Source organism: Thamnophis sirtalis, unplaced genomic scaffold, assembly GCF_051295495.1.
Source record: "Thamnophis sirtalis isolate CommonGarterSnake01/CBP01778 unplaced genomic scaffold, rThaSir2_p1.2 scaffold_6, whole genome shotgun sequence".
Taxonomy (NCBI): domain Eukaryota; kingdom Metazoa; phylum Chordata; class Lepidosauria; order Squamata; family Natricidae; genus Thamnophis; species Thamnophis sirtalis.
In genome coordinates, this window is record NW_028261386.1 from 55564674 (window position 1) to 55592672 (window position 27999).

Below are 27999 nucleotides of genomic sequence, written 5' to 3' on the forward strand. Positions count from 1 at the left end.
TGCAGTGTCACTAAAATCCAAAAGTGTCAATTCTGTTTCAATCCTGTTTTTTTGAAGTCCAAATTTAGCAGAAAATACCATTTCCTACATGATTCTGTTCTAGTTCACATTATCTGAATAAGTTTTTGAAAGCCTTCATTGCTCTCCAGTAAATACTAGTCTGCGACATATTTCTTGACTACTAGTTACTGTTTTTGATAGTTGATTTTATAAGGCAGAAGCCATCCATCCCTTCAATGTCATCACTCTCAATATGTTAGCAAAATACTGATAAAAGTGTGCCCTGTTCATTTGCAGATAAAGTAATGTTATGCCTCTCTGTGTTTTAAAATGTAGGAGGGCCTTTAGAAAAAGGTTCAACAATATTTTCTGGCCATTGGCATCATCACACTATCTTTTGCAATAACTGGAATCTAGAGATAACTTGAGTTTCAAGTACAGAAAGCTCTGGGTGCAATGGATTATCACAATCCTTTGCAGGCAAGTTTCAGGGCTAAGTATGGGATGGGGACTCCATTGGGGATAATCAATGATGGAACTTGTAAGTGGATGTATTCTTTCTTGTTTTGCACTGTTCAGTACCATCAACCATTAGTACCATGATATTATTTGAGACACCTGTAAGGTGATCTGACATATGTTCTGACTTGGTGTTTGGAGGCCATGAAGCAATATTTGGAGCAAACAGGGTACAGCTGAATCTTAGCAAGAAGGATTTTTTTCCTTTTCTTTTTCCAAAAACCTTTAAGTGATATAGATGTTCCTTATATATCTGTATAGGGAGAATTCCTTTCACTGAAGGAATTACTGCATATCTTAGGAGTTCTCCTGAACTCACAGCTCCTGTGAGACTAGGCGGTACTAAAACCAGTAACCCATGCCCTTCTCAATTTGTAGTGTGTTTTATGTTGGGCTGATCTCAAGGGGAATCTGCAATTATAGTTGGCACCAAATGCAGCAGCTCATTTGCCAAACACTATTATCTAGTTTAATAGGATAACACCTGTCTAAAAAAGCATCAAGTCAGTTTGGTGTAGTAGTTAAGGCATCAGACTAGAAACCAGGAGATTGAGAATTTTATTTTCTCCTTAGGCACAGAGCCATTGAGTGATACTGGATCAGTCATTTTTCTCAGCCTTAGAATGCAGGCAATGTCAAAAAAATGAGCTTGCCAAGAAAAGATCTGTCTTTTCGGACAGTCTCCAAGAATTGAATACCATGGAATGGAAGAAGGAAAATAAACTTTGCTGGCTTCCTGTAAACTGCCAGTCTTCATTGAAGTTATTGTGATTATTCTTAAATTGTTTTATACTCAGCTCCATGTCGACTTCAAGATATCATCTTCTTTAGGTAGAACCTATTACCCTATACATTCTGGTAAGGAAATGATGCTCTATGTACCTACCTTGAAAATGATCAGGGGTTTGGATCTAAAGAACAAAGAACTTTATAATTAATAGCCCACTTGCTCCAGAACAGCTTGCCAATCCACAACATCTCCCCTGGGTTGTTTATGTCCCTATTCTAATAGTGTTTCACAACAATAGTGACAATAACTCTCTACAAGATAGCATTCATATCTGGCTGATGATAACAACTATTTTTATTAATAGGTTTTAGTCATTGTACTTTAATTGGTCTGATTGTAAGAATATTTTATAGAATGTTACTGTGTTTATTGTAAACTGTCCAAAATTATAATTATAGTCAACATACAAATGTTTGCAACTGAATAAAAATATTGCAAAACATTGGGGATCTCCCTCCCTCCCTCCCTCCCTCCCTCTCCCTCTCTCTCTCTCTCTGAAATGTCATCTCATGAGGTCATGAATTCATGAGATGTGATGAGGCTTCAATATAAGAGATCTAACAAAATGCCAATGTTCTTCAGCTGTGATTGCTGTTTTGTGGTGCCTAGAGGCACTGTATTGCCAATACTGTAGAATTTCTTGTGCAGAGAATTATGCAGCAGCTTGGGTTTTTCTATAGCACAACTCAGTTACCCTTAATGTAAGATTAAAGAAACTAAGTAGTAAATATTAACAATAAAAATGATAAGAGCAAAGATAAATTAGAATGCAACAAAGCAGGGAGATAATAAATAAAGCATCTGCACAGTTGTTGGTTTATCTGTCTTTAAAGTCTCGGGTCACTTCTTTTTCCAGCTTTCCGGTCTTCTAATTGTTACATTTTTCTTTTTAACTTTCATACAAATATTCTTTCTTCCTTTCTCTTTTATATAATGATTGCACGGGATAAATTTTTGTCCCTTTATCAATAACTTGGAAGCTTCATATAACACTTTCCTGCTATTTGAAGCTATTCAGTTTCCATGGAAATGAAACTGTCCATCTCATTGGTTAGGAACAGATGATGGCCACAAAGGCAAAAGGTGCCTGAATATAATGTCTTCCTGCTGATTATAGTGGCTGAGTCAAAATTATAGTTCATGTAATTAATGCTGTTAATTATCTCATGTTGTAATTAGACATGAGAGACCTAGCCAAGAACAGAGTTGAGTTCACATTGCGTTAATACCTTACAGATATGTATTAAAATAGTTGCTTTCCTGGAAGAATAGATCACATAAATGGCCAAAATATTCAGGATGCATATAGGAGGACAGAGAATGCAGAATTTCAAAGGCATGTTGGACAGCAGGATATAGATACTGTTGTCTTTAGTATCTCGGCATAATTGAAGATTGAACTATATATAATTCATTTGCTTATATATTCTTGTCTTTTCCATATAAATTTAGTATTACAAGGAAAAGTGGATGAGTTGAACTCTGCTTTGTAATGAATGAATGGTTGAACGTTTCTCCTTTTTCTTAAAGAAAGTCTTGGGTTTATGACAATATACTAAATTAACTCAGTTTTTTCTCTAATTAACCAAATATTCACTTGTTTGCATCCAAACAACTTGAAAGACTTATTTATACTCTGTCTATATGTTATATTGCTTTTCACATAGCTGTTAAAGATGAGGAGCCCATCTGAAAACTCAAGATCACTCAATGAAAATAAAGTCAAGAAAAGCAGGCCATTCTTTTTCACTCAGCTTATAATGAACCCATGGCTTTTGCTGCCAACGGTTGTGGTAATGATTACCAAATAGAGTTTTTATTTTTTTAAAAAACTTGATAGATTCTTTGAAGATCAGAGTATTCATGACTGCCAATATTGATGGCCCTTTGCCATATTGATGACTCTTTGCCATATTGGTGGCCTTTTGTCAGTTCATAGGGCACATTGCTTTAAATACTAACTGCTGTGCAGTAGCAATGGAAGGAACTGTCATCCTTCAATCAGGATTATGAGTTTCCCAGCATGGCTTTGTGAAACTGCATTAAGTGATCTCATATCTGCTAGAGCAAGGCTTTTGTTTACTCATACAGTTTAGAGGCAATTCCATATTCAAGGTTTCATGGCTGTACAGATCATGGAATTTGAAAAAAAAAACCTACACCAATATCTGTGCTATTTTGCATGCTTCATCTTAATCTTCCCATAAGGGTCTTGCAAACACCCCATTCTGATCATAGGTAAAAACACTGGTGTGTTTATATGGTTTTTTGCATACATAGATGTCAATGTTCCCTTGTCTCTGATTCATAGGAAGAACTCGGCAGGATGAGTCAGACTAGCACAATGAAGATAGGTAGGGATACTTTTGGAGCTGAGAATGTGTGTCCAAGCAAATCAGTGGTCCTTGATAACTAAAAAACAGAAACTAAGCCAAGTGATATTGACATATTTGTCTATCCCAAAGAAAAGCATGCTGAAATAAGTGGAATGTGAGTGGCATATAATTGGTTCTTGCTTGATACCATTCATAGTCACATAGATACATATACACACACAAGCTGTTAATATGCAAATTACCTTATAATATTACTAATGTATGCAAAGTTCATTTGTAATTTATATGCAAAGCTCAGTGACTGAACACAGAATTTTTAAACAAAGTTCCTAGGAGACACCCCTAAAAATTAAATGCCGCTTCTCAACACCTGTATCTTTATGAGAGAGAGAGATTTAAATACAAAAAAGGCTCTTTGTGATTCTTATTATTATTCATATTAATTCATGCTGAACTATGTGGTACTATTATTCATATTAATTCATGTTGAACCATGTGGTAAGAGGTCCAAAGGGGCTATTTTTCACTTGGCACCCAGGAAACTACTTTGAGTTGATGAAAAAAATGCTACTTTTGCAGTCTGATGGAAGCCTATTAAATACAAATCAGCAAAGTAATAAGATATCACAGACCTTCTGTAAAACATTTGCTGCTGAGTAGAACAGCTGTGGGAGGAGATGCCAGGATAAGTGTTCACCATAAATGAAAGCATTGTGTAATGGAGCAGATGATTCTGCCAAAGGGAAAAATCTGTCTAGAGCAGGCAAATAAGGTAGATTCTGCAGAGAATTTGGTGCTAAACCACACTCTTTTCCAGGTATATCATCTCCAGAGGGACTATTGCAACCAGGTCCGTAAGGTAGAAAATAAATCTAGCAAAGGCAGTTTTAAAAAGGTGGAATCTTGCCTCTGGATCCCAGATGCCAAAGAATGGAAAGCCAGAGATGTAGCTGAATTCATGTCTTCTTTAAGGGCTTCCTATAAAAAATGGTTTAACCTGCCATGAAAACTAGCTAGATATGCTTAGTTAGGCTTTTATACAATTCCTGATACAGCACTGATGACATTATTACCATGACAGCATGTCAGTTTCTCTACTTTATTACCCTTGATAGATGTCATCCATAGCATCCCAGTTTCTCTATTCCCCCTGGCAGATGTCATCCACAGCATGCCACTTTCTTCACTTTCTACCACTTGGGTAGGTACTGACAGCCATGGCAGAGTTCCTCCATCTCCCAAAATCTTCTTCAGCTTTTTATAACCTTCACCCATGTTAAAGGAAGTAGACAGCTGGATTTTCAATTTGACTTGGAAGCCTTATGTTGTCATTAGGCCCGTATTTTTCCTTCCATTCAAATGATTTGAAAGATGTACTTCATTTCAGTTCAAGGTCAATATGAATCTTGGGGATTCCCAAAGGTGCTTTTGCAAGAGGCATTTGTACTTTCTGGTTTTTTTTTTGAAGATGTTTCACTTCCCGTCTAAGAAGCTTCTCGGATGACAAACAAAATGTCTTCAAAGAAAAACCAGAAAGTCCAGTTGCCTCTTGGAAAAGTACTTTGGGACAACCATGACATGGATCACTGCGAATCTCCATAGACATCTTGGATTAGAAGTAAGGTTGCTCCAGGAAGGACTAGAAATGATCAGAGATGTTTCAGGTGGCAATGCTCATGTTTCTCTTTAGATCAGTCCATCCCACTTCAAGCAATGCTTTCTGTTCTTCGGACTGGATGCATTTGTTTTCAATGTATTTCATAGAACTGTAGAAAGGAGAAAGGGTTTTTTAACCCCTCCATAGATTACATATGTGGAAAGTGTGGCTTACACTTAGAAGCATAGAGTTGGAACTTTAGTACTTTAGAAGCCACATAATCCAATCTCTTATGAGCAAGCACTTGTTCCCTCAAAGTGGCAGTGTGGTCTGACAGAGTTCTACATATATTTAACCACCCACTCAACAAAATCCAATTTTTCCCCTCTGCGACAGAGTGAGCAGCATCATGAGCACAAAGAGAGAACAGAAGGCAGCACTCTTATTTGTGTAACTTTATAATGCACAGACTCTCTCTTTCTCTTTCATACATACACCTGGAAAACTTAATTCCTAGGTATTAGAAGTTATAAACATACCTTAAGCTGTCCTTTCTTTGATATTGTTACCTATCTCCCATAACTATGTTCAATTGCTTCTCAATTATGCTTCTTGATCTCAACTTGCTCTCAGGAGTGCAGTGAAACATTACAGCATCTCCCCAAATGGTAATTGGGGAAATGGAACACACTAAAAGGAGAAACCACCCAAAACCTTGAAAAAAATCAAATTTGGGCTAGGTAATAGGGGAAGTAGTAGGTAAAGAAATCTCTGCACATTGCTAATTAATTGTATCAAACTCTTTCTCAAATTGTTTCTAAAGCTTTTTTTCCTCTATTTGTTTATAGTTGCAGCTTCTAGGATAGCACACTAAATTAAAGCTGCAGAATATAATTATACTTAAGATTCCAAAAGCCCACTGTCTGTTACTAATGAATAAATACAATGCTCAAAGCTTTGCTAACTGTAACAGGGATTTGCATAAACAGCATGGTTACAAAGCCACAGGATTCTACTTTATAATAGAAGGTAAAGCTAAACATATGCTTGAATTGTCCTCTATTTATTTGCAGGATTGAACATAATGAGATTCTTCTCCTTCTCCTTTTCCTTCTCCTTCTACTCCTCCTCCTTCATTGCACTGCATGAACTAAGATATAAACCATTGTAAGCAGAATTTTTTTTTCAGTACAAACATTTCTAGGTGATTACCTTTTCATAGGGCTCATCATGATATATAAAAAGAAGGAAAGTTGTGTTGCATTGTATTGCTTTGCTGTTGTGAACTGTAATTTTAAATGTTTTAAATGCTTTTACTGGTTGTGAGCCGCCCAGAGTCCCTAGGGAGTGGGTGGCATACAAATTCCATGAAAGTTTGAAAGTTTGAAGTCTTGTTCTGGAAATGGACATTTGTAGGAATTCTCCAAGTGCAGCAAATCTCAAGCACTGTTATAATCAAATTCTTAATACTAGGAACTTCGGATTCAAATGCAACAAAAGCAAAAGGTTACTGTTTCAATATTTTGCTAAGAGTTGACTTTTCAAAGAAAAATCATTTTTGAAAAAGTCTAGCTTGCTCTGGGATAGTCTATTTCTAGATTTATACTTGTGCTGAATCCTTCATCATAAAACTAATTATCTCAAACATAAAGAAGACTATGCTACCCTTCTTGTTATATGACCTTTTCTTGTTTTAACTTACTTCTGCAGCGTATTACCTTGTCAAAAGAGGAAAAGAAGTCCTTTTTTCCTATCTATTGATTCATTATTTAATTACATGGCTATTATTACATAGTGTTACTATTATTTTTTATAATCTCAACTGTCTACATATACAGAATATACCTGTATAACAGATGTTTTTTAGCTTTAGACCACCCAGTATCCTTTGGAACTAGGGAAAACGATCAATTAAGAGTCATGATGGTGCAGTGGTTACAATGCAGTATTGCAGGCTAACTCTATTCACAACCAGGAGTTCGATCATGTCTGGCTCAAGGTTGACTCAGCCTTTCATTCTTCTGAGATCAATAACATGAGAATTAGTGGTGGAGTATGCTGACTCTGTACACCACTTAGAGAGGGCTGTAAAGAAATATGAAGTGATATATAAATCTAAGTGGTGTTGCTGTTGCTAATATTATTAAATAAATGCATAGGGCTAAATGCATAGGAGCCATTCAACTACTGAAGCAAAGATGTGTGTAATGGACAGTAAATCTGGCCAGTGTGTGATCTTATAGCGAATTCCTTAGTGCACTTAGTGACTGAAAGAACTAAATCTACATCCAAAAGTAACTTTCCTAATCTGGTACCCTTTTGGAAATTAACTCTTATAATCATTGGCCAGCATGTGCTTGAGGAAAGTTGTTTGAAAGTGAAAGTCAGGATCCACTAAATCTTCCTTTCCTCCTTCTCTCCTAATCCTTCCATGTTGGTTCTTAAAGCTCATTCTTACCACAAGTGATGATATCTGATGACACGGATTCCATCATTTGAAGATTCAGAACACCCCAAAACTGTAACTTAAGTTCTACAATTGCCCTAAAAATTGTTATGAATCTTTCCCACCCAAATATGAAAAAGAACAACCTGGCCTCCACAACAAGTTTGGTGCAGCCCTGTCTTCTTTCCTACTCAGTGTGATCATCTAACAATCACAAAAGAACCTTCTCTGAGGGGGACTTGTGTGTGTGTGTGTGTGTGTGTCTTCCTATCTTGATCTTAAATTTGCTCCAGGTCTTCTTGGAGTTTGGAACAAACTGCAAGTGAATGCTCAAATAACTTCCAGGCTTTTTCCTAACCCAGAGATGTTTGCAAGGAGTTAAATAAGTGTAAGGTTCCCCCACACCCACACCCCACACACAAAAGAGTTTGCACTCTCCAGCTGAAATAGTATGATATGATTAGCTAAATAAGGAATACTTCTCAGAATAAAAGAGATGCCATTTGTGTCAATATACAGAAAAAAGGCAGCCGATTTAATCTTTCCAAAAAGTACCAACAACAGTATCTGGAAAAGAGCCATGAAACATACATTCTGTTTATACTTAGATTGTCATATCCTACTTGGTAAAATAACACTTCACGTGCCACTAGATTTTAAAATGTGCTGCTTTAGGATTTCTTTTATTTTCTTTTTTATATATCGGTATGAAAGCAATTCTCTAAAGTGTAACTGTTTCTCATTCTTGCAGGCCTCATCGTTGATTTACCATGGAAAAACTGTTCTGCAGCATTCTGGTGTTTGGAGTGGTTGTTGCAGTCCATGCCTGTCCAAAATACTGTGTTTGTCAAAATCTGTCTGAGTCACTGGGAACTCTCTGCCCTTCAAAGGGACTTCTTTTTGTACCACCAAACATAGACAGGAGGACTGTTGAACTCCGACTTGGGGGCAACTTTATTATTAACATCAGCAGACAGGACTTTGCCAACATGACTGGTCTTGTTGACCTCACATTGTCTAGGAATACCATCAGTTACATCCAGCCCTATTCCTTTGTTGATTTAGAAAGCCTACGATCTTTGCATTTAGACAGTAATAGGTTGCCTGAAATTGGGGAGGACATTTTGAGGGGCTTGATTAACCTTCAGCACTTGATTCTAAACAACAACCAACTAAATTATATTTCAGATGATGCTTTTGAAGAGTTTCTATTTACTTTAGAAGATCTGGATCTTTCTTATAATAACCTCAAAAGCATCCCTTGGGAATCCATCATGAAGATGATAAACTTGCACCAGATTAGTTTGGATCATAATTTGATCGATTATATCACAGAGGGGACCTTTGCAGATCTACAGAAACTAGCCAGAGTGGATCTAACGTCCAACAGACTTCAGAAGCTTCCTCCTGATCCCATTTTTGCCAGGTCTCAAATATCTCCATTAACTACAACTCCATTTTCCCCACCTTTATCTTTAAGCTTTGGCGGAAACCCTTTGCATTGTAACTGTGAGCTACTGTGGCTACGGCGCCTGGACAGGGATGATGATATGGAAACGTGTGCTTCTCCTCCAGGTTTAAAGGGAAGATATTTTTGGTATGTCCGGGAAGAGGAATTTGTTTGTGAGCCCCCTCTGATTACACAGCATACTCACAAATTTGTAGTTTTAGAAGGACAAACTGCCACTTTGAAGTGCAAAGCAATTGGAGACCCATCTCCCATCATTCACTGGGTGGCACCAGATGATCGACTTATGGGCAATTCTTCAAGAACAATAGTTTATGACAATGGCACTTTGGAAATCCTTATCACAACCTCAAAGGATCTTGGAGTATTCACATGCATAGCAGCAAATGCTGCTGGAGAGTCTACTGCAACAATTGAGTTATCCATTGTGCAGCTTCCGCATCTCAGCAATGGTACAGGCCGGACAGCCCCTCCTAAATCAAGACTTTCTGACATCACAAGTTCCAGCAAGTCTAATCGAGGAGAAAGCAAGGGGCCACCAGACAGGGCAGTCTTGGTTTCTGAGGTGACCACTACTTCAGCTTTAGTCAAATGGACAGTTAGCAAGTCAGCACCAAGAGTTAAAATGTACCAGCTACAATATAACTGCTCTGATGATGAAGTTCTGATTTATCGGTAAGTGTGAATCCTTTACGAGACAAATGATGTAATTTTTTTAGCAGAGAAATTATAATGTGGATTTGTAGCATAAGTCTCCCTGTCTCGGGTCTATCCGAGTGGTGGCATATATTGTGAAATGGCAAAAATATCATATGCATATTGACAAGTATGCTTGATATCTTTGTTGTGTCTGAAGTAGTATTTTAAAATGTCTTGCCCCTGATGACAGTATTGAACTATAGGTTTACTAATATACAATAAGAAATCTATCCCTTTATGAGAAGCTGAAACTGCCTTGTATTTTGCTATAGATTCACATCACCTTTTAACCTTATACAATAAGCATAATGTCTTGAATATAAATGGTTGAATTGGCAATTGTGAGGTCATGTAAGGAAGCTGGTGACTTGCAGGCTAATAGTACTGTGCTATTATACATACAGCAATAGCACGTGTTTTTAATCAAAGGGAGGAAAACATTTTGTGGGGATTGAAAACTAAGTCACAGATGTATGATTCAGTAGAGTTAGGTTAAAAACTGTCTTTATGTTGGTGGCTTTGGGCCAGCTACTGTCTCTCAGAACAACTTACCTGAGAAAATTATTATCTGGATAAAATAAAGAGAAATTCCTACAGGAAACAAAATTGAATCTATATCAAACAAATAAATAAAATCTTATGCCAGGAGAAATGGAACAGCTTGTTCTCTTCTTGGCACATAGAACAAATTATTTATAATTAATCCTGAACTTTTCCCCCTTTCTAAATTCTTTACAATATAAACCAGGAAATAAAATACATTCTGCTGCCAGTGAATTTTATTGAAGAGTATTATTATTATTATTATTATTATTACACAATTGTATCACAGCGGCCAGTTGTTTCGCCGGATTTGGCATTGGTTACTAGTCGGGCCCCACCCAGGGGCCTAGGACGTCGTAACGTATTTTTGTAATATGCGTGCAGATCCAAGCAGTGCGGCTTTTTGCATTTGACTGATGGTGATTTTGTCAATTTTTAACTGTTTTAAATGTAATTCCAGTGCTTTTGGTATAGCACCCAGTGTGCCAATTACCACTGGAATTATCACTGCTGGTTTGTGCCATAGTCATTGAATTTCAATTTTTAAGTCCTGGTATCTTGCGATTTTTTCATGTTCCTTCTCGGTGACCCTGCTATCACCTGGTATTGCGATGTCTATGATTGTGACCTTATTTTTCTCAACCAGTGTGATGTCTGGTGTATTATGCGCCAGCATTTTGTCGGTTTGTATATGGAAATCCCACAAGATCTTGACCATCTGATTTTCGGTGACTTTTTCAGGCTGATGTTCCCACCAGTTTGTTGCTGTTTTAATATTATAATTTTTGCACAAATTCCAATGGATCATTTGTGCTACTGAATTATGCTGCAATTTATAATCAGTCTGCGCGATTTTTTTACAGCAGCTGAGTATGTGATCAACAGTTTCATCAGCTTCTTTGCAAAGTCTGCATTTGGCATCATCAGAGGATTTTTCGATTTTGGCCTTAATGGCATTTGTGCGGATAGCTTGTTCTTGCGCAGCCAGGATTAGTGACTCTGTTTCTTTCTTTAATGTACCTGTTGTTAACCATAACCAAGTTTGTTCACTGTCCACTTTATCTTTTTTTCCCCCAGAAATTGGCCATGCAGTGCTTTGTTCTGCCAACTCTCCATTCTTGATTTTATCACATCTTTTCTGTATTCTTGTTTCGTCTGCTGGGCCTTCAGTAGATTTTTGTTCTTTACTTCGATTAATAGATGTTCTTGACTTTCTTTTAAATAATCAGCCAGTGCATGTTTTTCTTCTTCAACTGTTTGCTTCACTTGTAATAATCCTCTGCCACCTGATTTTCGGGGCAGGTACAGTCTATCAGTATCACCACGTGGATGTAAACTGTAGTGCATTGTCATTAGTTTCCTGGTTTTTCGGTCCAAAATTTCCAAATCAGCTTGTGTCCAGTTAACTATACCAGCTGTGTATCTTACAACTGGTATTGCCCAGGTATTTATGACCTTGATTGTATTTCCACCATTCAATTTAGATTTCAAAATTTTCCTAACTGTTGGTGTACTCTCGCCTGACAATAGTATTTACTTCTCCATGCTTCATGTTATCCAACTGCAGAATGCCTAAGTATTTGTAGGCTTCATTTTTGTTGCATTTAATTAGTTGGCCATTGGGCATTTCAATTCCCTCACATGCAGTGATTTTGCCCCTTTTTATGGATACAGTGGCACATTTTTCCATGCCAAACTGCATTGAAATATCGGTGCTGAATACTCGGACTGTGTTTGTCAATGATTGGATTTCTATTTCTGATTTTCCATACAGTTTCAAATCATCCATATATAGTAAATGCAAAAAAATTTCAGCGTCTTTGGCTGTTTGGTAGCCTAATTTCATTTTTTTTAAAAAATTACTGATAGTGGGATCATTGTAATGATGAAGAGAAGAGGTGAAAGTGAATCACCCTGGAAAATTCCTCGCTTGATATTAACCATTCCGTAGATCTCATTCCCTACTGCCAACTCAGTTCTCCATTGTTTCATCGCCTTTTCAGTAAAGGATGTAATATTTTTGCTAATGCCAGTTGTTTCTAAGCATTTTATGATCCAACTATGTGGCAGTGAGTCAAATGCCTTTTTGTAATCAATCCAGACCATATTCAAGTTCGTTTTTCTGTTCTTACAATTTTCTAATATCATTTTATCAATTAGGAGCTGATCTTTTGTGCCCCTGCTTTTTCTTTTATTGCCTTTTTGCTCTACTGGCAAGATGTTGTTTGTTTCCAAATAATCCATCATGTTTTCTGCAATAATGCCTGTGAGTAATTTGAAGGTTGTTGGCAAGCATGTTATTGGTCTGTAGTTTTCAGGTATTGTTCCTTTAGTTGCATCTTTCTGAATCAAGTATGTTTTTCCAGTTGTCAACCATTCATCAAATTGGCCCTTTTGTAAAATTTCATTCAGTTGCCTGGCCAATATTGCATGTAAACTGGTCAGGTATTTGAGCCAGAAACCATGTAATTGGTCCTTTCCAGGTGATGTCCAATTCTTTACCCTTTTTACTCGATTTTTGACCATCTCAGTTGTTATTTCTAATACTTGCATTTGTTTGTTGCCAATGCTTTTCTCAAAGTCATGTATCCACTTTGCTTCCTTATTGTAGTCCTTTGCATTTTCCCACAATTCTTTCCAGAATTCAACTGTGGCCTGCTTTTCTGGTTTTTCACTTTTGGTGTTACCATTCACATTAAGACTTTGATAAAAAACGCTGTTGGTCTGATCGAAATTGCTGATTTTGTTTATATTGGATGATTCGTGCCTCATATCTTTCAATTTTTCTAGCTGTTGCTGTTATCTGCTCTTTTACAATCTCTACAGCTTCATTGATGTTTCTTGTATCCAATCTATATCTTCTGATTAGCCGATCTATGATTTTGTTGTTTTTAAGCTGTTGCTCATGCATGTTGTTGTTGTTGTTGTTGTTGTTGTTGTTATACAATTGTATCACAGCGGCCAGTTGTTTCGCCGGATTTGGCATTGGTTACTAGTCGGGCCCCACCCAGGGGCCTAGGACGTCATAACGTATTTTCACAATATGCGTGCAGATCCAAGCAGTGCGGCTTTTTGCATTTGACTGATGGTGATTTTGTCAATTTTTAACTGTTTTAAATGTAATTCCAGTGCTTTTGGAATAGCACCCAGTGTGCCAATTACCACTGGAATTACCACTGCTGGTTTGTGCCATAGTCGTTGAATTTCGATTTTTAAGTCCTGGTATCTTGCGATTTTTTCATGTTCCTTCTCGGCGACCCTGCTATCACCTGGTATTGCAGTTGTTGTTATTATTATTATTATTATTATTATTATTATTATTATTATTATTATTATTATTATTATTATTATAAACATAACAATAATCATGCTATTTTTCCCCAGTTCATGGAAAATGAAAATCTATCAAATTGCAAGAATTTGTGATTCTAGAAATAATGGTTGTGCTGGATAATAGAACATATATTTGTTTCTCTGGAATTACGTTTTCACTTATAATCTCAGTGTATGCCTAGAACCTTAGTTACTCTATTTATCTTTATAGAAAAAGATTTTGCTCACAGGTGATTAAACTCAACTCCCAGAATTCTTGAGCTAATATGGTTCACAGGTTGTAAAGAGGTCATAGTTGGCCACCCCTGCCCTAGAATGTAGTTCTTGATTAGAGATTGACACACAAGATCACAACTTTGGAATTGCTGGCAAGAATGTTTCCTTGTACCAGGCAGGAGGTCAATTTAATGCACCTGAAGATTAACTTCATTGATAATTGTGATCAATGCTTACACAATTTGTTTTGCAAAAACCAAGACTAGAACAGATGTAATAAAGCAATGATGCTTCTGCTCTACAATGTACTTCTAAGAAGTGCTTCTCAGTGCTCCAGTTTATTTAGGTCCAGTTTATTTTTGTATATTTTGTATTAAGAATGATGAAAAGATTATAAATTATTTCACTTTGTGCAATAGTAATATTTATATTATGAACATCTATATCAGATATTTTAGATTAGATTTTGTGAATACACACACACACACACACACACACACACACACACACACACACACACACACACACACATATATATATATATATATATATATATATATATATATATATATATATATATATATATATATTGAAATAAATAAATAAAGGGAGACTAGTATAGCTTGAAATAGATCTATACTAGTCTCCCTTTATTTATTTATCAGCACAAATACAACAAAGGTAACAAAAAGGCAACAGTAAAAATATTGGATTTCTGCCTGGATGGTCTCTTGTGACGAGCCGAAGGACAGAGAATGGAAGTAGTGATCTTCCTCCCATATTAGGGCATACCAGGGGTTGTAAATATATATATATATATATATATATATATATATATATATATATATATATATATATATATATATATATATATATATATATATATATATATATATATATATATATATATATATATATATATATATATATATATATATATATATATATATATATATATCTGTGTGTGTGTGTGTGTGTGTGTGTGTGGTTATATTTGTGCTGATAAATAAATAAAGGGAGACTAGTATAGATCTATTTCAAGCTATTTAGCTCTCATCACCTAGCCATACCCTTACTGGGAATCGAACCTGTGCTCTATTGCCTCTTAGGCAGATGTGTTAACCACTGAGCTACAGAGCTCGACTCCTTATCAGCCAAGGCAGGGTGAAAGGTATATATTTAAAGCGTTAACCACTGAGCTACAGAGCTCGACTCCTTATCAGCCAAGCCACGGTGAAAGATATATATTTAAAGTGGTTAACACATCTGCCTAAGAGGCAATACAGCACAGGTTCGATTCCCAGTAAGGGTATGGCTAGCTGATGAGAGCTAAATAGCTTGAAATAGATCTATACTAGTCTCCCTTTATTTATTTATCAGCACAAATATAACAAATGTAACAAAAAGGCAACAGTAAAAAATATTGGGTTTCTGTCTGTATGGTCTCTTGTGAGCATCGAAGGACAGAGAATGGAAGTAGTGATCTTCCTCCCATATTTGGGCATACTAGGGGTTGTGACTTTATATATATGTGTATGTGTATGTGTATGTGTATGTGTATGTGTATGTGTATGTGTATGTGTATGTGTATGTGTATGTGTATGTGTATGTGTATGTGTATATGTATATGTATGTATGTATGTATGTATGTATATATATGCATACATACACAAACACACACACACACATACATACATATTCACAACCCCTGGTATGCTCAAATATTCTACATAATTTTGGGATATATATTTTAAATAATAACTAGATGTAACATTATTTGGCGTATATAAACAATATTCAGTTGACTTCATTACTTTTTATCATCGTTCAGCCTGATACGCAAATCATTTCTACTAGGAATATATAGTATTTCAAGTAAAATTGTTTAGAATGATTGTTCATAGATTATTCCTGTTATAATTAGAACAACTAGAATGGAGTTCAATGTATTTTGTATAAATGTTGAACATTAACTGTTTCTTATACTGAATCAGATTCCATCTATTTCAGTACTGACTTGCAGACCTGATTTTCTAGCTAGCCATTTCAATTTCTTAAACCCATATTGAGTTTCAGATGAAGAAACTGCAATTCAACTGCAATTTAGATGAAGGAATTGCAATTCAATTGTGAAATGGTACTGATATGCTATGAACTGGAAATACTAGATATACAGTAACTGCGAGTTAAACTGGATCGCCACAAAGTTGTATTAGCGAAGTTGTGTTGGTGAGGGTTGAATGTAAAAAATAATTTTATGCTGCATATTTCAATCTTAGCTTCTCTAAGCAAACTTGGTTGAATGAATACTAAAGTTAACTTCTCAAATTCACATTTTGTCTGTTCTTTAATCATTTCAAGATAGAAACTGTTACAAAGCAACACTGGTGCTCAGTCAGAATGTGTGGCATGTGGTGTGTGAACTGACCAATTTAAAAAGTTTTGCAGGATAGCAATAGGAACAGCACTGCCCCACAATGCTTTACTGCATTCTCTGGGAGATTTATAATGTAGAAGCATTGTTTGCATATTGCCCTCAACAATCTGGTTCTCATTTTACCAACCCCGGAAGGATGAGAGGCTAAAAACCTTGAACCCCATCAGGATCAAACACCAGGCTGTGGGCAGAGTTTGCCTACAATACTACTACCACTCCACCATCAGGATATATTGATATAGAAATAGAACAATAATATGCACGCTCTAGTATATGTACTGTATGTACTTGATATGTAGTATATGTAAATCGTGATGAGGGGGTGTGATGACTCAACAGTTAAAGATGCTGAGCTGGTCAGCTGGAAAGTTGGCAATCTTGGTTCAAGATCCAAGCACTGTGCAACAGGGTGAGCTCCTGTTCCTGCCCCAGGTCCTGCTCACCTAGCAGTTTGAATGAATGCAAATACAAGTAGATTAATAGGTACCACTTTGGTGAGAAGTTAACAGCAATCCATGCATCTTTGTGATGTAGCCATGCTGGCTACATTGCCACAAATAATGAGTTTGACAATGCTGGCTCTCTCTGCTAAGAAACAGAGATGAGCACTACCCGCTACAGTCAGACAAGGAAATCTTTAATTAAAATAGTTATGCAGGGAGATATTTACATAATAAACAAACAGGGCTATAGGATTGTAGTGTCAATTTTGCAAAAGTCATTATAAGACATTATTGTATATCAAATACTGTGACTTGGTATTATGAATCATATATGTGTGTGTGTGTGTGTGTGTGTGTGTGTGTGTGTTTGTGTTTGTGTGTGTGTGTGTTTTCGTAGATTTTCCACAGGTGTAGGTATGCTGGTCTTGTTGTATTCGGGTCTTTTCCTGTTTAAGATTGATATTGTCAATATCAATCTTAAACTTCAGGCTGGTGTTTTCTTCAGGCTGGTGTTTTCGGCTTCATGCTGTGTGAGTAAAGCCCACACCAGCATGAAGCTGAAAACACCAGCCTGAAGATGGTGAGTGGGACCTCGCCGAAATGTTGCCAAGACAATCTCAATCTTACACAGGAAAAGACCCAAATACGACAAGATCAGCATACCTACACCAGTGAAAATCTACAAAACACACACACACACACACACACACACACACACACATAGACTGCATGTATGTATATACACTATATTGCCAAAAGTATTCGCTCACAACCGAATCTGATTATTTGGATGGGTGAGCTTTGGCAATATAGTGTATATTTATCAGCACAAATGCAATATATATAAGAGAGAGAGAGAGAGAGATTACACACACACACACATATATACACATATAGATAGATAGATATAGATATATATCACTTTTTAAAAAAACATACATTCCTAATGAAAATTGCATGTGTCAAAACAGATGCTGTATTGAGTGAAAGAAATTAGCTTTTCAAAGATCCTAAGAAAAATCTGTCCATTTTGTGTCATATCTCCAACTAGTGGGGGGAGGCACTAGTGGTTCCTTTTTCTTTCCCTCTGGGACATACAATAAAATAAACCAGCACTTTTTGACAGCCACAAATCACTTTGCAATAAAGAAACTGCCATCAAATGGTTAAGAGTATAATATAGGTACAGCAATGACTTTCAACAAAACCAAGTTGTTGAACTCAGTGGATTTTTTTTCTTTATCTTGAAGACAGGCTTGTTGAAAATCTAACACCCCACCTCTTTTTCACTCCCATACACAACTTAGCATTCTTTTTAAAAATAATTTTTATTAAGCATATTTCAACATTAAAAATGACACACGGTTCCACTCATTACAGCATTTCCGTATTGATGTCACTCATATTAACATACTTTCCAGTTACATAGATTACTATATTATGTATTATATACTCATTTAAACTATAAGAATATTTACAAATATATACATTACCCTCTCTTTTTGATATAGATCTTACATATCCCTTATATAGTACTTTACATCTATCTTCCATCCAATTGTACCATATATTCCAGATTTTATAATATTCGGATTCTTCTCTATCCTTTAATTCAATAGTTAACCTATCCATCTCTGAAAATTCAAGTACCTTTCTTATTATCATTAGTTCGAAGGGGGTGTTTTTCTGTTTCTAATTGTGAGCAAAAACTATTCTAGCTGCGGTTAATATATACAATATTATATATTGAAAGTTTTTACACATAATACGCCCAATATGAATACTTCCAGTTTCAGCTCTATCTTTTGTCCTTTAATTTCTTCTAACCATTTCTTTACTTTGAGCCAGTAATCCCTGGCTTTGGGACATGACCACCACATATGATAAAAAGTTCCTTATTGGTAACTGCATCTCCAACATTCAGGTGAAAGCTTTGGAAACATTTTGACCAATCTTGCCAGGGGTAAATGCCAATGATAAAACATCTTGTACAAATTTTCTTTATAGGCTGCTGACATTGTTAATTTGTCATTTTTCTGTCATACTTTTTACCAGTGTTCCAATTCAATACCATAACCAAAATTTTGGGCCCAACTTGTCATTGTCTCTTTTATAGTTTCTTCTTTCATTTTAAATCTTAAGAAATAATTATATGCTTTGGTAATCATTCCCCCCCCCAACTTCCCTTGTAGTATTTTGTCTAATTCCGGTTGTTCTCTGTAGACGCCATATTGTTCTAAAACTTTTTTATAACTTGTCCTAATTTGCAGGTATGGCGACCAACGTATCATATTCCTTGGCTCACAACTTAGCACTCTTATATGAATCAACTTCCTTTGCAAAATGCTGCAAATTCACAGATAGCATATTAACTGCTATTTCTCTCTCCCCCTCTTTGCTTCTCTGTTAGATCTCTTCTATCTACCCGATTCAGTCAGTTTCCCTTTTCCCTGCTGCCTCATCTGTGCAGGGAATCAAATTTGATGTTTGCATACCTTGATCCTTCCTTGAGTAATTTATTGCACAATCCCCCATTGGTGAAATTTGCTAAAATTACCTACCACTTCTCTTATGTATATTTAGTGTTCTCTTTGCACAGATTGGATCCTACAACATTATCCTGGGCCACGTATATCATTCGAAACATGTAATACCATCAATTTACCATAATTAAAGCTACTTTCTTGTAGCATTCTTGTAGCTTTGATATGACCTTTCTTCATCTCAAATAGTACTAATGAAAAGCCAACTCTCACTGATGAACTTGAGAAGTGACTTGTAAGCTGGAAGTCTTCTGAAACTGAAATATAATTTAAATGCCTCGTTTCTTAGCAACAGTATATACCTGTTTTAGGTCAGGGGTCCCCAACCCCTATTCCATGTACTAGCACTGATCCATGGCATGCCAGCAACTGGGCCATACAAACAAACAAAGCCTAATCCATGGGATGCAGGCAGAACACAAAACCATGGCCCCTCCAATCCAGGGAAAAAACCTTTCTTCACACAATTGGTCCCTGGCGCCCAAAAAATTGGGGGCTGCTGTCCTAGTTGAATTAATTTTACCTTACTCCTGAAGAGTTCCATTAGTCTCAACACCATTAAGAATTTTTCTTAATTTAATTTCTTACTGGAAAAAAGTATCAGATAATACTCTTTTGTTCAATAACCCTGTCAAGGTCAGTGAAGGAACTGAGTTTTTCCATTATGTTAAGCCAATGTTCCTTGAAGTGTGATTCTAGATAATATGTCCTCCTGTTAGGAACCCCCAAAATAAAAATTATTTGTCACTTCTTCAAGATATTTGCAAAAAATTTAAGCAATTTTCTAATTATTATTTGTTAAAAAATAAGGGATTTTTTTTCAGGAAAAACATTTTATTTCTAATAGCTTAATTAATATTGTTATTTTTGCATAATTCAGTAAATAAATCATCTAGGAATACATCAGCTTTGATTTTTAATTTGATAAAAAATTATAACTATAACCCATACAAACAAAAGGTTTTGGGAGATTCTTCCACAATTTGTAGGAAAATGTGCATTGTAACAACATTTATAAAATATTATATTGTAATGCACATTATTGCTTGCCTTCCTTGCCTCCTTCTGTGAGTGCCAATATCCAGAGAGATAAAATAGTCTTCTTTAAAAAGGAGTTGGTTCCTTGAAGGGCACAAAGACCCTCTTCCTTCCTGAGATTCAACCACAAAAGTTGAATCTCAGAAAAAAAAAACATTGATATACCATTTATATTCCATAACACCCCCCAATGGAATAGACAAAATAAGATACACATCCCACTCCAGGTAATAACAACACTAAAAGTATGGCCAGATATAGCTGTTTGTTAGTAAAAGCAATACAAATCTGCTTTATATTTGCCATAATGTGTAACCTTGTTTAAATCAACTATGTACCACAGAATTACCTTGTCTTTTTTTTTTAACAAACAAGCAAACTCACCAAGTTTAATATTCTCTTAAAAGAGTACTAAATCCATGTACTATAAGTTGTAAATGTAAAACCTGAGAACTGTTTTGGAAAGCACCACTTAGCTATTACAAATGAAGATACATCTCATGTTTCAGTGTCCTACAGTTTAAACTAAAATAGCAAAGAGAGTGTTTTCCATGACAAGAAGGGAGCATATCTGAACCAGGAAAAAGAGACCAGCAGAAGCTGGGCCAATTCCAGCCAGTGTTCTATCATTAACCATGTCAGTGGTGGGTTGCAGGTGGTACGCCCCGGTAAGGGGCAAGTGCAGGAGTTATGAAGGTTACCATAGTGGGCAAAGTGAACCTGAGGCTTTATCTTCAAAGTGAATGAACAATACTGAGTTATTTGGAGACAAGTTGCCTTTGGTTTTTTCTTTCTTTTTTTCTTTTTTAAAAAAAAGCAAGCTTGATGATTTTGCCTTTACGATCACTGCTCCAAACCCTGCCTTAAGAACTGCGCTTACAAAAGGCTGACTGTGTTTCATGTAACATTGGTGTTAATCAGCAATAAAGTCACAGGAGTTACACTTGTGGAAGTGAATATATCACAGGAAGTTTTCAATATGTCTTTGCGGTAACTATTTAAGCATGTTAATGTTGCTCTGTTTTAGTACTGCCTCCAATGGTTTATCTAGCTCATCAAAGGCTAAGCATTTGCTCTCGAGGCACATTCAGGATGAATCACGTCACGGTGCTTACCCACAACATCTGTCACATTTCCTCCCTTAGCTGGGTGGCATCTAAATGGCAAGGCTCACACTCATGCTTTCAACACTGAGGAGATGCTTTGCTTGAAACAGCATGTTTGCTAAACTTCAAGTGACTCATGGGTGAAATCGGATGTTTTAACATTTTCATACAAGCCATCAATATTAAATGCCAAAAAAGAAGAATGCTGGATCCCTCACCAACTAAAGTGTCAGGATTCCATTCTAACTCTCTTACGGCCTTTAGTCCTTGGCATTGTCTGATGAATTTTAATTGAATTTTCAAGCTTCAAACAGGTATTATTAAATGACAAGGAGAGAGAGAGAGAGAGAGAGCATGCTCCTGTTGTTAGATCGGGTAAAGGAAGGCACAAAGACTCCGGTAATAACAGCTCTTTATTGCAAATCAGGTAAACATCCGGTTGAAGAAGGACCAGGCAGCATCCCCTTTTAAAGGGATCTGTCAGACCTCTTGACCAATGGGATTAAACTTCTGTTCCCGCCGGAACAGAGGACCTTGGTGGAAACCTATGTCAGTTGGTGGGGGGGATATCTAACACCTGTCATAGCTCTGAAAACCATCCTGCAGTAGCATTATTCCTTAAAAGGAGAAAGTGAAGAAACCCTGGGTTGAGCCTGGATTGAATAAATGGATATAGGTATTGTGCCCAAATGCAGTCACCCATTTTCATCTCCAACCTGAAAAAAACAAAGAATGCTTCAAAATCTGCCTTGGGGTTTCTTCAAGGTTGTCTTCCTTTGTAAACAAGTCCTCTGGATTTTCCCCCCTATTTTAATTCTTAGGCTACTTGATAATTTTTAATAGTATTTTGGAGCTTCATTTTTTGTGGAAGGTAGACAGAAGTAGGTTGCTCCCAGTTTGGCCTGGATCAGGCAAATTGTAGTGGCGGTGGTGGGAGGCTCTTCCTACCCTCCCAGATGTTTCTGTGAAGCACAGAAGCATCATGCAAGAGCATGAAAGAACTGGTAGTGCTGGGATTTGCAACCCACCTCTGGAGATAGACTTTCTATCCACAAAGATCCCAAAAGCAATATTATCTCCTTCACACTGAATGACAAGAACAGAAAATAACCCAAGAAAATTGTTTTGCTCAATATTATGTTATACATGATAAAGTGCTTTACTCATGTTCATTCTCTGTCTTTGCCTCTCCTTCCCCTTCTTATGGGTTCCTTAACTGAAAATTAGATTGCAAATTTCTAGAGACAGTGATTGGTCTTTTCTTCTTAGCAATAGCATTTAGGCTTACCGTGGTGCATAGTTCTTCTTGTTTGCTCATATCCTGTACTTAGACATTTGGGCTATGCTTAGTCCAGTCTGAATGTCCCAGTGACACAATGTTTTCACAAGTTTGGAATCCTTAGGAAGGAGGTGATTAGTATCTGACAAGAAGTGATGGAAAAATGATACAAGTAAGCATAGATAATTAATGGGATCTGAAATGACTATACCACCTATTCTACGAGTAAAAAATTATGTGTTTGCATGTGCTTTCAAGTTGTTATTAACTTCTGGCAACTGCTGGGTAAATCCATAAAGTTTTCCTGGCAAGATTTTTAGGACTGGGCTTTCTTCTTATAGATGAAAAAAAGTGACTAGCCCAAAGTTTCCCAGTCCAAAGTCACCCAGCCAGCTTTGCTACCTAAAATATGGCTAGAACTTGTAGGCTTCCAATTTCCAGATTAGTGCCTTAAACAATAACACCAAACAGGCTCTGTGAAGGATTATAAGGTAAAAAAGTAAAGGTTCCCCTTGCACATATGTGCTAGTCGTTCCTGACTCTAAGGAGTAGTGCTCATCTTTGTTTCAAAGCCGAAGAGACATCACTGTCTGAAGATGTCTCTGTGGTCATATGGCCGGCATGACTAAACAACGAAGGAGCACGGAATGCTGTTACCTTCCCACCAAAGGTGGTTCCTATTTTTTCTACTTGAATTCAGGCTTTCAAACTGCTAGATTGGCAGAAGCTGGGACAAGTAATAGGAGCTCACCCCATTACATGGCACTAGGGATTCGAACCGTCAAACTTTTCTCATCGACAAGCTCAGCATCTTAGCCATATAACCCTCAAATTAAGGTTTGTGAGTGTGAGAATTCACAAATGTACTCAGAAAGTACTTTAAAAAAACTGCTGAGATCTTCTAAATTACAGACAGGTTTAGAAAGCAGCGTTATCAGAAATAGTAGCAAAATAGTTATGGGAATGCTACATTAATTTTTCAGAATATTGCAGAAATATCACATTTTGTACACAAGGACTAACAGATCTTTAGAATTACCTTCAAAAGTGCTGAAGACGGTGACCTAAAATAGATTCTTTTCACTTTTGGCATTCTGACTTCACCTTTTAAAAAAATGTTATTACTTGTTTACAGTATATAATTGATATCCTTCCTTCAGGGATTCCTAAACTAAAGAAGCAAATATAAATAAAGAGCAGTGCACTTAAAAAAATGAAATATAACCAAGAATATCACCAATATTCACAGTCATAGTTTAAATTATGCATCTTTTAAAGTGTTCTTCTAAAGCAATGATTCCCAACGTGGGGCCCACATCCCACAGGGGCGCAATTTGATTTTTAATGGGGGCAATTTGAACCTTGTTTAAACCAAGTTAATAGCCTTTTAGGCTTCCTCCATGTGAGTAGAGTTCACTTTTGGAGTAAAGTAAGAATTATATGTCACAGGACGGGCATCAGGATTTTAAAGATGCTTAGGCGGGGCATGGCCAAAAAAAGTGGGAACCACTATTCTAAAGGCATGTAGTGCTGATTCCAAGAGCTTTTTATAAACTTGAAGTCCTAAAACAGAAAAAAATTTCCAGAAGTGCCCCTCTTACAAATTTATAATGTCCACTTTCACAATAGAAAAGCAATTTCTCATTTTGATGAATCTCCCAACACTACCTGGCTTTTAGTTGTTTGTTTATCCTAAGAACAATGCTGGTCCTACATTATTTTGGCCACTTTATTATTTTCTTTGGAATTTTTTTCAAATACACCAGAATTTTGTTCAATTACATCTTAAAGCTGTAGATTATGATACAAAATGATCTAAATATGCACACAAACTAGTATCAGTTTCATTTATTGCTGTAAATGGACAGGACTAGCCTAGTCTGAACAGTCTTTATGGAAAGGTGTGAATTCTCCTTGAAGCCCATCTGGCTAGATTCAAAGATCTACCAATAACAATGCAACTGGAACTGAACCAAATGACTAAGACAGAAATCTCCTTTGCTCTTTAGAAGAGTTTAAACCCTTTTCAGGTTTCGTTTCATTCTTGGAAGGAGGAAGCCTATACACTTTTCAGACTAATAGATAAATCCCACTTGCCTATTGTGGGAGATCTGCTACATGACAATTAATCTAAAAAGCAGGGAAATTTAAAATGCAGCCAAATGGTGAATCAACTTATATTAGTTATGGCCAATTTATTCCTAGCGATTCATCTCTCTGGTCAAATCCAGTATGTAACTCAACTGAGTTGTAATGTAAAACCAAGCAAAAAACATTTATTTTTTCTAAATAGTTGGGAATATTGCATTAATTCCTCTTGCACTCATTGGTTTGAAAACTGTAGTTTTCCTAGAGATATTGTAGAAGGTTTCTTTATTTCATGCCTTACAGCACATTGTCAGATCCTGAAAATAATGTTTGTATGGATGCTATTTCCCAAGAGAAATCATAATATAATTTTGTAATAGAAAAAGTTTAAAACTGTTCCAATCTACCCAATTGAAAAAAATGAAACAAAATCATTTTAATTTTTCTTCTTACATTAGATTTTTCTTTACTTCTGATTTTCAATTTTATTTAATGCAGTCATTCAAGTCAATTTCAGGTGGTGCAGACTGAATTGGATTGGAGAAAACCCTGCCCAATCACAGGTCTGTAGTTGTGAGGATAAAATTGAAAGATTGTATACCCTGGTTGAGCTTCCAGCACACAAGTGTGATATAAATCTAATATATCATCAACATCATCATCATAGAATAACAGAGTTGGAAGGGACCATGAAGGTCTTCTAGTCCAACCCCTGCTTAGGCAGGAAACTTCAGATAAATGGATATCCAACATCTTCTTAAAAATATCCAGTATTGGAGCATTTACAACTTCTGGAGGGAATAATCACCATCCTATGTATAATTATTATATTTTAAATTGACATAATCAAAAATTAATGTACACTCCTGAAACTCTGTAACTCACTGTAGGCAGCTGCACTTATCCTATACAGCACTACATGATGTTTTCATGTTTAGGTGTCTTTCATAGCCAAATACCATCTCACTTACCTTGCAAGCCCATTGATACATTGTGTGCTTCCTTTGTGTCTAGCCCACCTCCAGGTGGTTCTGCCCTTCCTTTGATACATCAATATCCTTTATAGCAGCAGGTGGAAGCTACTACTGTCTCCATATTGTTTCATTCCTTTTCCTAAAGGTAAAGATTCTTAACTTTGAAAAGGGAGAAGACACAGGAGGATTTTGCAAAGTTTTCAGATAACCTGTCTGTGGTCAGAATAAACTTTTCTAAAGGGTCTACTCTTTCTGGTATTTTCATTGGGTTCTGCCCAAAATAAAACAGCTTTCAGATTTAAAATTTGCCTCTGTAACCTTTAGACAAATCTTGAATTGGTTCAAACCAAACCAAATCAGTTTTTATTGAATTTCTATACAAACATACCTTTAAATACAAATCTGTAACTCAAATTGAATTAGAGCTGATTCACATAGGTCTTCAGTAGTTCAATGAAGGTAGTGAAAACTCATTTAGAAGATTCTTGATGCATCAGGCAATATTTATGTCTGGGCATCCCCTCAAGATAGCAGACATGTCCATTACACCCAAATACAAGCCATTGGACAAGGCACTTAAAATAGTTTTGAAAACATTAAATTTTCCTTATTCACAGCAATTTATGAAATTTGCTTAATGATGTGATGCAAATGACAGCAATTTGCATAATTATATAATCACACACATGACACAAATCAATATAAATTATTGGATGTTATATCTAATGGACATTTGGGAAGATTGCATACTGCCTCCCACTAAATTGTGTTAAATTGAGCTTTCACTGACTTAAATAGTTTCCTAATAGAATATCACAAGGTATTCAGTCAGCAGAAAACAAGTAATTTATGTATGCAACATTCCCATTCCTATTCCCATAGTCCTGGAGCATCCGTGAAATTCCCAGCTGCTACTTGTCACTGTCCTTAAATAAAACCCTCTTGTTTATTGTTTGAAGAAGAGAAAGTGAAGTTTGGAAGTAAAATAGAATATTAAAAAAAATCTGAGTCAGATTTCAAAAAGATGATCTTTCTGCTTTGGATTGGATTCTATTCCTTGAGAGGAACAAATATATACACATATTCAATTGTAATTAATCTGATGTACCACACTTACCCGATTCTATTAAAATCATATACTCTCTCATCTGAAAATAATCTTTACAGATTTCAGGGCAGTTTGCCTCCAATTAAAAAATAATAATGCAGATTAGAAATTCCCACAATTTTAACTAGCCATTTCCAATTGGAAAAAAATGAAATAAAACGCTAACAATAATTTAGCAATATATATGTAGGTCTCTAGTTATTCGGGTTTTCTCCTGCATAAAATTGGAGATGTCTTGGCGACGTTTCGACGAAGTCTCATTCGTCATCTTCAGGGTACTTCAGGCTGGGTGCTTCCAGGAGCAATGTGAGATCTTGGCTGTTTCTTCCTTTTAACTGCCAGTGGGGGTTTGAGCTGATTGGGTGGGAGCTTGGCTGTGTTCTGATTGGGTGGAGGTGTGTTCTGATTGGGTGGGGGTTTGTGTTTCATGTAAGGATTGGAGGGGTTTAAAGTGGCTAATGGTGCAGTTGCGGTCTGGTTTCTGGTCCTTGGTCATGCCTCATCATCAGTGTGGGTTTTAGTCTGCTTTCTGCATGGATGTTTGGTGGTGACATCATGTCTGGCTCTTGTGAGTGTGGGTCTGGTGTCATTCCTCATGTTAGGGACTCGTTTTTCAATAAGGGCGGGTTTCCAAATGGCCGGTAGGCGGAAGGTAGAAAAACGCCCACACAGCATGAACAAACGAGATGATACTGTACACACAACACACACACACACACACACACACACACACACACACACAGCAGAGTTATTTATATATCCAGATTCAAAAAGCATTTGGAGTATGTGGAAATAGCACAGCTCCTTATTATTAAACCAAGCACAATTTTTCTGGGGATTGCGTGATCATAACCACTCAGGGGCAGGAATCAGCAGTGTTTCCTTGAGAAGGCATTCATTTACCTTCTGAATCTCCCTTCCTCTTTTGAATCAAGACTGCTGCACAGCTCTGATATTTAGTGTTCTATCCATTATAATGGATATAATCAGGATTTCACTTTCTCCTAGCACATCATTCATCCTCACTTCCCAATAT

General features: G+C 36.5%; 1 protein-coding gene across 2 annotated transcripts in view; it reads left to right on the forward strand.

Moving 5' to 3' along the window:
* Positions 1–27999, forward strand: part of LRFN2 (leucine rich repeat and fibronectin type III domain containing 2) — a 311809-nt gene that overhangs the window by 225313 nt on the left and 58497 nt on the right. For both annotated transcript variants that reach the window (XM_087717902.1, XM_087717903.1), the window contains exon 3: positions 8440–9831. In XM_087717902.1, the coding sequence (XP_087574028.1) occupies positions 8459–9831 (1373 nt within the window). In that variant the 5' untranslated portion in view covers positions 8440–8458. The remainder of the gene's footprint in view (positions 1–8439; positions 9832–27999) is intronic.